We start from the raw sequence: 16,407 nt of genomic DNA, 5'->3' as shown, positions 1-16,407 counted from the left end.
TGTTAAATGAAGTTTTTTGTTTGCAAATTTTCTTCATTTTTAACAGTAAGAAATATTTTTCTGTATGTGCTATTTAAATAATAAGATTACTTACATATTTGTTGTCTTCAGTATATACTTTATTACTAGGGTTATCTTTCAGAAGCTCCAGGTTTCACCATACTGTGCCATGTTGCCTGATGTATTGAAAATTATTAAACTATATTCAAAAACCCCTTTTTTTAATGCAACTTCAGTTTTGTTGCAACTTCTACATGACTTTTTTTTTTAAAACTGTGTAATAGAAAACTGAGTAAGGACTCATTTTCTTGACCATTACAATGTTCCAGATGTGGTTTTTACAATGTTAACATAAATTTGTAGCTGAATATTTTCTCTGTTTTATATTTACACATTGTCACAGGGATTTTCTTTTTTTTTTTTAAACCATGACAAGCTTGATATCTGTATGTTATAGCTCTGAAGAAATAAAAGTTATAATTCTCTTGGATGGGCTTTTCGAGTTCCATTGACATTTAACCACTTTGCTACATAAACTTTAGATTCATAAACTACCTCTACTGCCTCAGCAAAATGGAAGTCTGGATTCATATTTGTGAAAAAAAGGCAAAAACAAGCTTTAATTTAAAAAACAGGTTTTCTTCATCTTAAGCAGAAACACTGTCAACCAGTCAAAGTTACAGTAACTTTAGTTTTAAGCAGATCAGCTGTGATTTGTCATTAACATGAGTTACAGCAGGACCTAAAGAAAAGATCCTGCAAAACAGTATTTTACAATGAAATCTTTTGCATATTCATGACTAGGGACACTTCATAGTCTCAAAATTCCATTGTTGAAAAGGGTAATTACATAACTATGAAGTAGAATTGCATAAATACTTACAGGGAGAGAAGCAATATGGCCCCAAGGATATATCACAGGACTAAGAATCAAGACACGTGGATTATATTCCCAGCTCTGCTACTGACTCACTGTGTATCCATAAACAAGTCACCAGGCTTCTGTGCGCCTTGGTTTTCCCAACTTAAGTGTAAAATGGAGATAATGTTGCTCATCTACCTTTGCAAATTGCGTTGACACATTTTTATGAAGGAAAAGAGCTATATAAATAACAAAGATTATTATTACACAAACCACCAAAACTACATTAAAAGAAGGTTGCAAAGTCAATCACTCAAAAGTTAGGAAATGCCCCCTTCTGTGTATGCATCATGATACAGTCTTTAATTGCATGATCACATACTATTTGTCTCAGTCTTTCATCCACCCACTCTCTGGCTCCCAGCACACTCACCTGTTTTGCTTCCTGGCTCCCAGTTCCAGTCTCTTTACCCAGTCAATCCCAATCTACCCTACCCTCCCAATCCTAGTTTCCCTCTTCCCTACCCACTATCAGCCTCCAGTACGAATTTCTGCCCCACCCCCAGGCTCCTTGTCTCAATACATTTCCCCTGCCACCTTCCCCTCACACAGGTCTAGCACTTGTCCCCTCTGCATCTGAATCAAGCAGTTTTCCCCTCCACACTACCTGGGCCCAGTAGGGAAGGCATTGAGAGTACAGGACATATAGGCTCCCTGATCTCAGTTCAGGTGCCCAGACCCAGGATGGCCTACTGCAGCCCAGAACTGCAATTGGAAGTAAAGTCCTGCTCAGCCCTGTGCTGGAGCATGCTCACTGAGGACAGAACCTTTGGGGGAATTTAGCTGCTAAAGTCTAAGTCATGTCTGCTGAGCATGTGCAAACTGCCATTTTCCAAAGGCCTTGGCCTAACTTAAGTGGATTTGCACAGGGATGGCAAAAGGCACATCCCGGACACAGGGGCCACCTCTGTTAAATGTCAAGTCCCTGCTCCAAAGCATGGGGGCGTTAGAGCTTTTCAAAGAAAAGATCACCAGGATTTAACGAGGGTAAAACAACATATCTAGCTTCACTCTTATGTCTGAAATTTAAAAATAATCATAATTCAACCTGAGGCAGACATCCACCATGGAACATTTCAGCCCAAATGGTTAAAGTTTGACAAAGTTATAAGCAACTAAAAACAGGGTCTTGTAATGGGGAGTATCAAGTAACCTTAATAAGTAGCACTACCAGCCCCGCCCACAATACAGTTTCTTTCATCCAAGAATCTCAGAGCAGTTTGCAAATATTTATTGATTAAGCTTCAGAAAGCATCTCTGACTATCACTACAATACACCATTTTTTACCACCATAACATTACTGTCATACTAGTACAACTAAAGTAAAAGAATGGTGAATGAGGCTCCAAAATCTTAGATGTTAAAAAAGTGTTTCCTTATCTGTTTTATTCATAATAGCTTTAAAAAAAAACCTGTGGAAGTTATAAATTGTAAAATGTAAATTAAATTTTTTTTACAACTATATTCCTGACACTTAAATTGGACAATGAAACTGAACTTGTCGTTTTTATTGTTTACAGTCACTCTCACTTTCTGACTCTTTACCGTTATCAGAATACTGTTAGTGTTAAAACATCTAACTTTGCAAGGAAAATATGTTTTCAATTTTATTTTTCAATTATATATCATTAAACCTCACATTCTGGACCTAAAATACTTAACAGCATCCCTTTCATCTTCAATTTCTTTATTGAAAGAATAAGGACGAGTCATGTAAAAGCAAGCTTGCCACTACCACAGATAGGAAAGGAGAAATTCTTCCATATACAGGGACAGGAAGAAAATGAAAACAAACTAAATAAATATACATTTTAAAGTATCAACATACCATACTTATTTCTGGAAATGTGGATCAGAATTTCATCATTTTAATGTCTTGAACAGGACTGACACATTTATATATTTTCATTTTAAATGCAACTTAACAAAAATAATGTAAAATTTTGTCAGTAAATCTATACTGGTACAATTATTGTCTAATTCGTGGCTCTCTCTCACACCACTACAGTCCTTTTAACTATTTAAATTTGTTTTCTACATAGTACATTATAATAATGAAAATACACTGACAAAAACAGTATAGTGATAAAAAAAAATGTTCCTTGAAGTATGGGATCAGCCTCAGATATTAAACTAGAAATTATGCTATATAGAAACAGCAGATAACTCAATACCTTTTATGCCACAAATTGTGGTTTTCACTTTTACAGAAACTTGCACCACATTGACAAAGTATTTGCACCTGATATTCTGCAATCAGAGATCTCCTAGGATAATACACACACACTATATATATATATATATATATATATACACACACACACACACACACACACACACACCATAGGGCTATGGGAAAGGACCAGGGAAAAATTACCCAAACCCGTAAATTACAGATTATGTCCCTAATTCTGCAAATTTAGATCCACCAGTTTAGAGCCCCACTGAAGTCAACTGGACTAACCAGATAGATTCCGTTGCAAAATCCGGGCATAAGGGACTTCCTGGGCTTAACGAGAAAGTAATTAGCAGTTGTCCATAACGCCTAGCTACTACAGTACTTCGAATTTACTTCTACATTAGGAGCAACAGCAATATGAAGGAAAGTATTGGTCCGCTACTTAGTGGCAAAAGAGAGCTAAAATAGGACATCAAGAAGGCTGGAGTTCAATGCCTATTTTGTTTCAGTCTGCACTAAAATGGTTAATGGTGACCAGAGACTTAATATAATTAACATTTACAAAGAGTAAGGAATGCAAACTAAAATAGGGAAAGAACAGGTTAAAGTCTACTTAGATAAGTTAAATGTATTCATGTTGGCAGGGGCTTATGAAATTCATCCTCAGATACTTAAAGCACTGATGCAATCTTAGAACCATTAGCAATTATCTCCCAGAACTCATGGAAGACGGGTGAAGTCCAAGAGGACTGGAGAAGGGCAAACACAGTACCTATCTTTCAAAAGAGAAAGAAGGAGGACCCGTGACATTATAAACCAGGCAGCATAACTTAGATACCTGGAAAGATACTGGAACAAATTATTAAACAAACAATTTGTAACCACCTAAAGGACAATAGGGTTACAAGGAGTAGCCAGCATGGTATTGTCGAGAATAAATTGTACCAAACCAACTAAATTTCCATCTTTGATAGGGTTACTGGCCTAGTGGATGAGAGGAAGCAGTAGACATGATATAGCTTGATTTTAATAAGGCTTTTGACACAATACCACATGACATTCTCATAAACAAACTAGGGAAATATGTTTTAGATGAAATTACTATTAAATGGGTGCATAACTGGTTGAAAGACCGTACTCAGAGTAGTTATCAATAGTTTGCTATCAAACTGGGAGGATGTATTTAGTGAGTCCCACAGGGGTCAGAGTCTTGGATTTGGTTTTCATTAATGACTTGGATAATAGAGTAGAGAACATGCTTATAAAATCCATGGATGACACCGAGCTGGGAGGGGTTGCTATTACTTTGGAGAACAGAATTAGAATTCAAAACAACCTTGACAAATTAAGAGAATTAGTCTGAAATCAGTAAGACGAAATTCAATAAAGACAAGTACAAAGTATTTCACTTTCAAATGCACAGCTACAAAATGGGAATAACTGGCTAGGTGGTAGTACTGTTGAAAAGGATCTAGAGATTATAGAGGATCACAAATTGAATAAAAGTCAACTATGCGATGTGGTTGTGTAACCCACACCTTCTGGGTGTGGTGTTCTGTCCCATATAGTGGCACCAAGACCACTTAAAGAGAGAGTGTTAAATGACTCTACTCTACAACTGTAGCTAACAGGCAGTTGGCTTTTAGTTCACGTGGTAGAGGCTCATGCACTAAGGTCCAGATGTCCCCGGTTCGATCCCACCTGCCGATGACCAGGGTCTGTTGGCGTTACAAATGGGGGCTCATCGGGGATTTCAATTGGGAAGTCTCTGAAGCTCAGGACACACTTCCTCAGCTAGGGGAAAGTATGTAACCCACACACCTCTTGGGTGTGGTGTTCTGTCCCATCTAGTGGCACCAACACCACTTGAGAGGGAGAGAGAGAGAGAGAGAGAGAGAGAGGTGTATTAGCAGGAGTGTCCTATGTAAGACTAGGAAGGAACTGTCCTGCAGTACTTAGTACTGATGAGGCCTCCACTGGAATAGTGTCCAATTCTGAGCACCACACATTAGGAAAATTTTAAACAAATTTGAGAGTCCAGAGACAAGCAACAAAAATGAGAGAAGGTTTAGAAAGATTTTAAAAACTGGGCATGTTTAATCTTGAGAAAAGAAGACTTGAGAGGGGACCTAATAACAGCCTTCAAATATGTTAAAGGCTGTTATAAATTGGATCAATTATTCTCCATGTCCACTGAAGGTAGGACAAGAAGTAATGGGCTTAATCTGCAGCATGAGAGATGTAGATTAGATATTAGGAGAAAACTTTCTAATTATAAGGGTAGTTAAGTTCTGGAATAGGTTTCCAAAGGAGGTTGATAAGAATAGGTTACACAAACATCTGTCAAGGATAGTCTAGGTATACTTTGTCTTGCCTCAGCACAGGGGCTGGACTTAATGACTTCTCAAGGCCCCTTCCAGTTCTATATTTCTATGATTCTTTTGTCCTTTTCTTTCAGATCCCAATGTAGTTTTTGTTGGATAGCTTCATTTTTGGTATTATTTTTGTTGTCTGGTTTTATTTTTTTAATTCATTGTGAGTTGAGTTGACTCTGAAGACTAAGAGATCCATGTATACAGAAATATTTTTATTTTTTTAAACACAGAGCCTATGGCAACAAAGCTTTTGTACCAAGTAAACACATCTCTGCACATCTAGTAAAATTTAAGGTAGGGTTGCATTTCAGATCTCTGTGCCCTTACAATGAGATTGTAATTAATGGAGATCCCAGTTTGCCATTGATACTCAGAATATTTTTCCCCTCTTGTAATGAAAAGGCTCAGAATTGAAAATATCCTAAGATGCCGACTCTTAGTATTAATTATTAATCTGCAAACATTTATTTTTAAAAACATTAATGAGTTATAGGTAAAGAAAAACAACAACAAAGTTTGCAAATCGGCTTTCCCAACCCAACCTCCCCAGTTCATCCAAACTGAACACACTGGGGGAAAAAACAGCTCTAAGCCCAAAACCTTGTGTTAAGTTTCTTCCCAGTATGTTTTAAATTTGGTTGTGTGTGTTTTTTTTAGTAAGTACTTACAGCCTGATCCTACTACTTTTAATTATGCAAGTTAGCCCTTACTCATGTATAAGTAAGGTGGCAAGATCAGGATCTGAATCTTTAGCCTTTGACAAAAGGCTTCTAGGAAGAAAAGCCTGAGAGTAGCAACAAATTAGGCAGCTAGCCCTGCTGAAGGCTAACTAGTAGGAGACATTTGGTCTACATTACAGGAAACCAACAGGGCTCGCAGAATGCAATGTTTAAAGTTTAATTATACTCTTGGGTGAAAAGACGCAAACTGTCAAATGCTGATCTAAATGACCCTTTGTCAATTACATTTATCAGTAATAAATTCTAAGTTCTGGCATGCCTTGCCAATACTCACAGAAACCTTCAATCTTGTCAGCTGTCTTGCTCCAGGCCACCTGCCTGGTTTCCATTATGACTTGGATGGTCCTCCTTTCTGGAGTAAACTTCTTGAGACTGAACACTGTCATAACTGTTCCCAGCTCCAGAGTCCTTTTAATCTGGCTCTTCTCATACTCCGGCAGCACTCCATGGTCTATGCTCTTTCTGGACATTTTTTTAAATCAAATTTCATCAAACCGATACGCTCCTGTTGTGCTGAAAAAGGGGAGGAGAGAAGGGAGCAAAATTTAATATTTAAATAACTTTACTTTGTTTTATTTCCTCCGATTTACCAAAAAAAAAGCGGGGGGGATTAGTGTTGAAAAAAGCTCAGCATGAATCACTGCACTTCAGGTGCAAGCATACAGTCTCACAGCTATCTGGTTAACCTTGACAACAACAATCCTACTAGTCTGTGAGGTTTTCAAAGAGAAATGTGTTCCGTTGGGGGAGAGATCAGTGACCCAGTGCAGCAGGACTCAGAACAATCAGCTGGGTGGAGCAGCCTTAGCTGCTTAGCATTCAATGAAATATGATCTCACATTCTAAACAACAAAACAAGAACTCCACTGTTTCATCAACAATCCAACAATAATGACTATCTAACGTTCCACGGTAGCATAAGGCAAGCTAAGGTCATTCCGGCTCAAATTTATAGCAGTATGTGAACAAATGCTCTCCCCATCCCTTTGGTGTATGCAGGAAAGCTGGGATTGCAAGCATGCAAAGGTAGCGCAAATGCACCTGACCCTTGATTTGCATGCACACACAGTTATAAATGTGGTCTGTCTCTTTCAAATATTATCTGCAGCATTATGCAGGAGGCTTAAAATTATATTTTATACAGTGGGTGATTTGATTCTCCCCAGAAACAACAGAGAAGACATGGGAGAGAAAACAGTATAAGAGGAGACATAAGAGATACACTCGCTATAAGCATAGCTGTGACAAAGAGGAGAAAGCATCTGAAACTAAAGGGAGATACATGTGTACATGAGAGAAGACTGTGCCTATCTTATATCAAAGAAAGCAGCTAAAAAGAATCAAGAAACCAAATAGGTGTGAGGGATTATTTTGTTCAAATTCTAAGTCTAGGTCTACATTAGAAACTTTTGCTGGTATAGGAATGTCAGTTAGAAGTGTGATTTGTTTGCAACATTTCCAGCAAAAGCCCTAGTATAATGCAGTTTACACTGGCTCAGAAATACTTGTCAGTATATCTTATTTTGCTTACCAAACCAGTATAAACTATACCAGCAAAAGAACTTTTTTAACAGTATAAACTGTGTCAACAACAGGAGCATTTGCCAGTATAGCTATACCAGTATATCTAGACTGGCAACATTTTTCTAGTGTAGACTTGGCCTAAAATATTGATCCAAATTGTATTGCAGAGGTCGGCAACCTTTGGCACACGGCTCGCCAGGGTGCACTCTGGCGGGCCGGGCCGGTTTGTTTACCTGCCACATCCGCAGGTTCGGCCAATCGCAGCTCCCACTGGCCGCGGGTCGCTGCTCCAGGCCAATGTGGGCAGCAGAAAGCAGCGTGGGCCAAGGAATGTTCTGGTCACCGCTTCCCACCACCCCCATTGGCCTGGGACGGTGAACTGCAGCCAGTGGGAGCCGCGATCGGCCAAACCTGCGGACGCGGCAAGTAAACAAACTGGCCCGGCCCACCAGGGAGCCGCATGTCAAAGGTTGCCAATCCATGTTGTATTGTAACCACTGGAACCCGTTTCTGTGTTGTCAGTAAACTTTTCCATAAAAAGTGTGCCCTCGGTCCTTTTACACCACATAATAGTGTCTACAGGGTCTTTCTTTTACTAAGGTGCACCTCACTGACACCAAAAGGTGAAAAATAAGCTTTGAATCCTTCAGCAAATAATTCTCTTTTGCGAGGCAATCCAGAAGTATCACTAGAGGGGCCAACGAAGTCTGGATCTGGTAAATTCAAAGATTAAATCACAGGCAGATGTACAGAATTTGGCCTCCTTTGGGTAGTCTCAGCAGATGTTAAATGACGTACCTTCCACCCCATGGCCCAGCTTGCCAACAACCATCAGAACGGTTTTTTTTTTCCATTTTTTTTAATTATTGTTTTACAAGGAGTGAGGGACCACTGACTCTTCACTCTTAGCAATTCTCTTTAATAGAGACACATATAGAGAAGGTAGCATCTCTATTCCAAATCTGAAACCACTACTCGCTTTCTCTCCCTATAAGAATTCTTCCCATTTTAGAATACCACCATATTTATCTTCTATATCAGCTTTTTTCAAGTGTTCTATGTGCAAACTAAACACTTTTAGGGAATGTCGACACTGCAATTAGACACCCGCGGCTGGACCTGCCAGCTGACTTAGATTCACAGGGCTTGGGCTGATGTGCTGTTTAACTGTGGTTTAGATATTCCATGTTGGGCTGCAGCCTGAGGGCTGGTACCCTCCCACCTGCAGATATCTACAATTAATCTGCAATTAAACAGTCCCACAGACTGAGCCCCATGAGCCCAAGTGAGCTGGTACAGGCCAGCCACAGGTTTTTAATTGCAGTGTAGACATACCCTTTCAGCCTGAAAGCCAGGATATTACGATTTCCCTTCCTATCAGGTTTCAGAGTAGCAGCCGTGTTAGTCTGTATCTGCAAAAAGAACAGGAGTACTTGTGGCACCTCAAAGACTATCAAATTTATTTGAGCATAAGCTTTCGTGGGCTACAACCAGGGGTGAGCTAGAGCCGGTTCGCACCGGTTCGCGCGAACCCGTTGTTAAATTTAGAAGCGGTTTTAGAACCGCTTGTTAACTAGCTTCCCTGCGAGGGAAGCTTTGATGGCCTCTGCCTGGGAAGCCTGTAATTCCTCCTCCAGGCCGCCGGGGGGCGCTGCGCTGTGCTGCGAGAGCCATGTGAGCTGCCTCCTGGCCCTGTTGCTGCTCCTGCTCTTTGGACCTCTGGCCCTGGGGCTCCTGCTGCTGCCGGTGAGTCCCCGGCTGCGTCCTGCTGCTCCCAGCCCCTCCCCCCCGTGTGAGTATCTGCGCCCCTCCCCCGCCTTCCCTGCCCCCAGCCACCCCCTGCCCCTCCCCCGCCTTCCCTGCCCGCAGCCAGCCCCTGCCCCTCCTCCGCCTTCCCTGCCCCCAGCCAGCCCCTGCCCCTCCCCAGCCAGCCCCTACCCCCAGCGAGCCCCTGCCCCCCACCCCCTGCCCCCAGCCACCCCCTGCCACCCCCCTGCCCCCAGCCAGCCCCTGCCCCCAGCCAGCCCCAGCCAGCCCCTGCCCCCAGCCAGCCCCAGCCAGCCCCAGCCAGCCCCTGCCCCCAGCCAGCCCCAGCCAGCCCCTGCCCCCTGCCAGCCCCTGCCACCCCCTGCCCCCAGCCACCCCCTGCCACCCCCTGCCCACAGCCAGCCCCAGCCACCCCCTGCCAGCCCCTGCCCCCAGCCAGCCCCTGCCAGCCCCTGCCACCCCCTGCCCACAGCCACCCCCTGCCCACAGCCAGCCCCAGCCAGCCCCTGCCCACAGCCACCCCCTGCCCACAGCCAGCCCCAGCCACCCCCTGCCAGCCCCTGCCCGCAGCCAGCCCCTGCCAGCCCCTGCCCGCAGCCAGCCCCTGCCCGCAGCCAGCCACAGCCACCCCCTGCCCACAGCCGCCCCCTGCCCGCAGCCAGCCCCTGCCCGCAGCCAGCCCCTGCCCACAGCCACCCGCAGCCAGCCCCTTCCCACAGCCACCCCCTGCCCACAGCCACCCGCAGCCAGCCTCTGCCCGCAGCCAGCCTCTGCCCGCAGCCAGCCTCTGCCAGCCACCCCCTGCCTGCAGCCACCCCCTGCCTGCAGCCGCCCGCAGCCACCCCCTGCCCACAGCCACCCGCAGCCCGCCCGTCTGCATCACCTGCCCACAGCCAGCCCGTGTCACTCCCTGCCTCCAGCTAGCCCTGCCCCACGCCCCTATCTGCAGCCAGCCCCACATCCACTGGTGCCCTGCAGTTCCCAGGGCAGTAACCCTGCACACCTGCTTTAATGGGGGGGGGGGGCAGGGAGCAGCTGGGACCCACACATGTACACACCCTAGAGTGACCAGACAGCAAGTGTGAAAAATCGGGACGGGGGTGAGGGGTAATAGGAGCCTATATAAGAAAAAGACCCAAAAATTGAGACTGTCCCTGATCACCACCCACACATGTGAAACGGAGCTCATTTCTAGTTCAGCCCCATCTTTTTAAAAAAGAACTTTTGGTAGAGTTAAAATACATCTGTATTTTCCTGGACATGTCAGGCTTTTCGGTTCTTAATCACCTCCTGGGAAAATATGGACGTATGGTAACCCTATTGGTACAAAAAAGACATGCTGTCGCACATCCCTTAAATCAGAACTTTTTATAGGGAACCCGTTGTTAAATCAGAACTTTTTATAGGGAACCCGTTGTTAAGATTTTGGCAGCTCATCACTGGCTACAACCCACTTCATCGGATGCATGCAGTGGAAAATACAGTAGGAAGAGAGAGAGAGAGAGAGAGAGAGAGAGAGATATACACACACACATACACACACACACACAGAGAACATGAAACAATGGGTGTTGCCATACACACTCTAACGAGAGTGATCAGTTAAGGTGAGCTATTACCAGCATGGGAGAAAAAAAAAAAACTTTTTTGTAGTGGTAATCAAAATGGTCCATTTGCAGCAGTTGACAAGAAGGTGTGAGGAACAGTGAGGAGGGAATAAACATGGGGAAATAGTTTTACTTTGTGTAATGACCCATCCACTCCCAGTCTTTATTCAAGCCTAATTTAATGGTGTCCATTTTGCAAATTAAATTCCAATTCAGCGGTCTCTCGTTGGAGTCTGTTTTTGAAGTTTTTTTGTTGTAATATTACAACTTTTAGGTCTGTAATCGAGTGACCAGGGAGACTGAAGTGTTCTCCGACTGGTTTTTGAATGTTGTAATTCTTGAGGTCACCTTAACTGATCACTCTCGTTAGAGTGTGTATGGTAACACCCATTGTTTCATGTTCTCTGTGTGTATATATAAACACATCTTCCTATCAGAAATCTCTAGAAACCCATTACATCCTGGATATTAAGAGCACAGTGGCTTAGGTAACAATAAGGGAGAATAAGGCTCTTCAACACTTTTAAAGTATGTCTAAAATCTTACCATTCTTTAAATAATTTATCACTAACTCTGAGTCCGGCCTTCTCCCAAGGTGTAAATGCAGCTTATAAACTGCTTGGGGGAAAGCCTGGATTATTTCTAATTGGGGTGAAAAGGGAAAAAGAACTAATTCTTACTCTTGCTCTGTCCTATAAAGGAAGTATTAAATTGACACTCAAGGAGGCCTTTGACGTCTGGGTAGAAAGTTGGCAGGGAAGAACCCTAATTAGTGTTTCTGTCTCTCTGCCACTACACTAAGAGGAGCTGAGAGGGCTGCAGGAAGGATGGTGATTGAAACTTGGGATAATGCAAGAAAAGGCTACATCTGGGGTCAGATCCTCAGTTGGTGTAAACTGTCAAGGCTCCATTGAAGTTAGTAGAGTGATGACAATTTAAACCAGCTGAGGATCTGAACCCATGACTCAGAAGAGGACAAGAAAGACCTCAGGGTAAAATACAAACAAATTGCAATATTGTATTTAATGTCAGTCTTTGCACCTTTAAAGCTTTACGACCATACAGTACTTACATCTCCACATGGTCACGTCATCTCTTATTTATGTGACAAATGGCATGTTTCTGTACATGACAGCCATCAAGCGAGGAGACTGCTAAGACACAGTGCTTAATTTGTAATGAAAGAGGTGCAGGGGCTCGAACAATTAGGTGCCAGGGCTCAAGCAATTTTTTTACATTCATAACTGATGCAGCAAGCCGAGAAGTGCTGGGGCTCTGAACTGCCAAGCCTAGAAGTGCTGGGGCTCAGCCCTGGCACAAATTAAGTACTGCTGAGAGACACAAGAGGCTCAATGCACATGCTGCAACTCTCATAAATATCAAGAGGCTTCCATGTCTCAGTCTCCTGCACATCATTGCAGCCATTAACTAATTACAGTCGCGGGTACACCTCACCCTGGTGCAGAATCCTGCACACAATGGACACTGTGGAGCCTACTCTTTCATCCACAAGCAAAGGAGGAAGTGGTTTTATTTTCTCACAAGAAGCAGTGGCTGTCACCACAGCTTTCTCGACATCCTTCTCAACCAGGGCCAGGAGTAGGAAGGGCTTAAAGCCCCTCAGAGCAGCTTCAACCACCAGCTCCAGAATCTCCTCTGGTTCTCTTCCTCTCTCCTCAATCCACTACCCTTCACCGTGAGCAGTTTCAGTTTCCATTTGGATAACCACTCTGACTCTGCTGCTTCTCGCTTCCCTTCTGTAACCTCCTTCTTTAACCTAACTTTCCCCCCTGCATCACTGTCTCCTAACCTGATCCTTATTAAACACTGTTCTCTTCAGATCTCCCTCCTCCTCTCCCTCACCAACACTTACTTTCTTTTCACCATCTCATCATCCAATGTCCACTCTCCCAACCTTCTCAAAGTTCTCTGCTACAGTCACCCTTCTCTTTCAAATCCCTTCTTAAATAATAATACTTCACTGAATCTTTCCTACTGTACTCTGATGAAGAAAATGATCTCTTACCTGCCCTGTTATCCCATTTTATATTAGATTCTCTGGAGCAGGTACCATGCCTTAGACCATGTTTTGCAAAGCACTACAGAGGTTTGTGGTGTTCTGTATCCATTTATTCATATTAAATTCTTCTATTAACTGTAATGGGAGTTATATATACCAATCCCCAGGGAACGATTACAGATTACCTATCAGAACATTGTGTGGGTAGGATTTAGCTGAAAGTGCAATTGACCCTTTTGTCTCTATAGGACTAATCACATAATTCATTCATGAAATTATAATGGATTTATACCTAGTGATCTACCCATAATCCCTTCTGTTACAATGCCTTCCAATAACAAGAGATAATGGCAATGCATGATGGGGGGGGGAAATCAAAGGAAATCCTTGATCTGACTTTTAAACATGCAATACTGTTCTTGCTCTCTCCTTCCTTCCTCCCCCATCACACCACCCAAAATTAAGAATTGCATTACCATCAATCAGGCCATAATTCAGATCTGTAGCACTGAGTCTTTAAAAAATAATTTTTAGAAGTTAATTTTTGTAATGCTCCACTGAATTATACACAGTCAAGTGCCTGACTACTAAATTAATCTCATTTTCTTGATAATCTAACAAAACAGATGTTTGTCCCCTTTTATAGGGACAAACAGTAGCTGTAAAGCAAAATTTGACAAATTAAAGAATTACATTTATTTCATTTGAGGAATGCTTTGGGGCAGTCTCAACACAGGAAGTTGCCTAGTAAGAATAGTCTTTTGTACACTTTTCAATGTATATGGTACATTGGTTTTAATAAATTGCTGCTCCTACATTTTCTGAGAATTATAAAAGATTATCTTTTCCCTCCTAAAGATGTAAGCATCTTCATTGGTTATTTTATCATTTATTCTACATCTCAAGATACATATCAGTGGTCAGGTTTGTACTGTACTCTGAAATCATCCTAAATTTAATTATATCTACTTCATGGACCAGACATGGAAAAAGATCTGTTGGATGGACTAAAAACCTTAACTTGACCAATGAAGGATTGCTCCCTACAGAATAAAACTTTCCACTACTTTTACTCCATATCATTCATCCTTCAGAGTGACCTACACATTTACTTTAAAGTACTTTAAATGAAGTAAAGTTCATTTAAAGTAACATCACGAGTTTCTCAACTATTAAATTTATTAGACCCCTAAAGGAAGTGATGAAAGCACATGAGATTAGACTGGGCAAAGCACAAGGTGTGTGATGTTTGTAACAAACATGCACTGACCAGTATACATATACTATTTGACCTATCAGAAATTTTTTTATCTATTCATCAAAGTATTTATTTATTATCACAGTATCTGAGCATGCCACAGTCAGTGGACTTTAGCCTCACAATATCTCTGTGAGGAACAGAAATGTTATCCATCTTTTACAGATAGTGAACTGGAGCAGACGGGAAAATAAATGATCAGTGCAAAAGAAGTCTGTGACTGACCTGGGAACTGAACACAGTAACAGTTCTAAACACAAGTCTAGTCCCCAATCCACTAGATTATCCCTTCCTACTCCCACAGTGTGATGTGGGCAGACAACTGAGTTGATGGGGGGGTCTTGCACACATCACATTGCAGGACTGGGAACGCTGAATGTACTGTATAACCTCACTAATTTGCACTAAAGGCTAGAAAAACATTGCAAATAACTAAGAACAACTAGAATGCAAACATATGATATACTACCTTTATTTATTCAGACAACGGTATTGAATTATACTTTGTTATAGTGCATAATAATTTGTTAAGACAACTTCGTTGTATCCCAAGAGCTCTCCACACCTACCTGCTAACAGATCTTTGCTGAGAACTGCACTAAATGCACTAAATGCAAATTATAACAGGTGCAGGTTACTGCAATGCTGCAGCATTTATTATGATAATTATTTCTTGTAGTTGCACCCATGATATGCCAGGTGCTCTCCAGGCATCCTAGGTGAGACAGGAAGGACAGTGTGGCAGCAGCATCTGGAGATCTTTGACCTCAGGCAGGTCACTCACTATGTGGTTGCCCTAAATCCCCCTTTGTAAAAGCAGTTAGTAATACCTCCATTCCCCCTTGGTAAAAGGAATTAATAATACATCCATTCTTTGTCTTTTAGCTATTTAGATCGCAAGCGCTCCTTGGGCAGGGACCGCCTCTAGCTGGGTTTGTACAGCGCCTAGCACAACTCGGCACGGCTGACAGCTTCAGGCCCGCCAGAGGGGAAGGGAGAAGCAGCCCCAAAGGGCCTTTCTATACAAGTGCCCCGCTGCAGCCCCGCTAACCACCCTGCAAGGCCAAGCCCGCACACCCAGACCTTTGCTCCCGCTCCCCGGCTTGTCCGCTGCCCTCCCTGACCCCGAGCGCAGGGAGCTCCGGCTGCACCCGCCCCGCCACGCTCGGGCCGCGCCTGCAGCTGTCAAAGGCTCCCAGCGCTGCAGCGTTTCCTTCCTTCTTTTTGCAGACCGGCCCCGGCCCCAGCCCCGGCCGCTGCAGAGCCCCGCGCCGGCGAGAGCCCCCGGCCGGGGGACAGGAGCCGCCCGGGCGCTGGGCCAACCCGCGGGGGGCGCTGGGCCAACGGCCGCGGGGAGCGCGCCCTCCTCCGGCCCCTCGCCCCCAGCCCCGGCGGCGACGGGCCGGGGCTCACTCGCCCGCCTCCTGCCTCACCTGGGCGCGGGGAGCTGCAGCCCCGCGAGCCTCCCGGCCGGTGCCCTACGCTGGAGGCGGCGGCGGCGGAGCCAAGGGTGCCGGTGCCGGTGCCTCCTCCGCTGGCGCTGCCAGGCCGGTCGGTGGCTGGGACTTGCCGAGACTCCCCGCTTCTGCTTCTGTGGTAGCAACTGGGGGGGTCATGTGACCTGCCCCGGCCACCTACTGGCGGTGCGGGGAGAGGAGCCTCGGCCCCGGGGGAGGCTGAGGCGGGACAGGCGCCTTCTCCCCTCCCCTCGCCCACGGCCCTCGGGGCGGGACCCCCGCGGTGGGGGCCGCCTCCGCTGGGGGGGCAGGATGGAACCCCGCGGTGGGGCCGGGGGAGGCTGGACGGGACCCCCGCGGTGGGGCCGGTTCCCCACGGGGGCGAGGGAGGCTGGACGGGACCCCCGCGGTGGGGCCGGTTCCCCACGGGGGCGGGGGAGGCTGGATGGGACCCCCGCGGTGGGGCCGGCTCCCCACGGGCCGCGGCCTGGCCGGGATCTGGTAGAGGCTTCAGCCTGACCAATGCCAGGAGTTCATGTCCCTCTTCGGGCCTCCAA

At 44.6% G+C, this 16,407-nt stretch overlaps 1 protein-coding gene across 2 annotated transcripts in view; it reads right to left on the bottom strand.

Annotated features, from left to right (window-relative positions):
• PLCG2 (phospholipase C gamma 2) overlaps window positions 1-16,051 on the bottom strand; it is a 93,300-nt gene extending 77,249 nt beyond the window's left edge. Inside the window, exons 1-2 of one of the 2 annotated variants that reach the window (XM_044987234.1) lie at window positions 15,827-16,051; window positions 6,492-6,730 (exon numbers count right to left, since the gene is read on the bottom strand). In XM_044987234.1, the coding sequence (XP_044843169.1) occupies window positions 6,492-6,687 (196 nt within the window). In that variant the 5' untranslated portion in view covers window positions 6,688-6,730; window positions 15,827-16,051. Of the gene's footprint in view, window positions 1-6,491; window positions 6,731-14,962; window positions 15,050-15,826 lie in introns of those variants that run through there. The other variant, XM_044987235.1, reaches the window with a different exon arrangement.
• Window positions 16,052-16,407: the final 356 nt, after the last annotated feature.

The sequence above is a fragment of the Mauremys mutica genome, chromosome 14 (assembly GCF_020497125.1).
Source record: "Mauremys mutica isolate MM-2020 ecotype Southern chromosome 14, ASM2049712v1, whole genome shotgun sequence".
Taxonomy (NCBI): Eukaryota; Metazoa; Chordata; order Testudines; family Geoemydidae; genus Mauremys; species Mauremys mutica.
The sequence above is the reverse complement of the archived record's forward strand: the minus strand, read 5'-3'. Positions and strand labels throughout refer to the sequence as shown.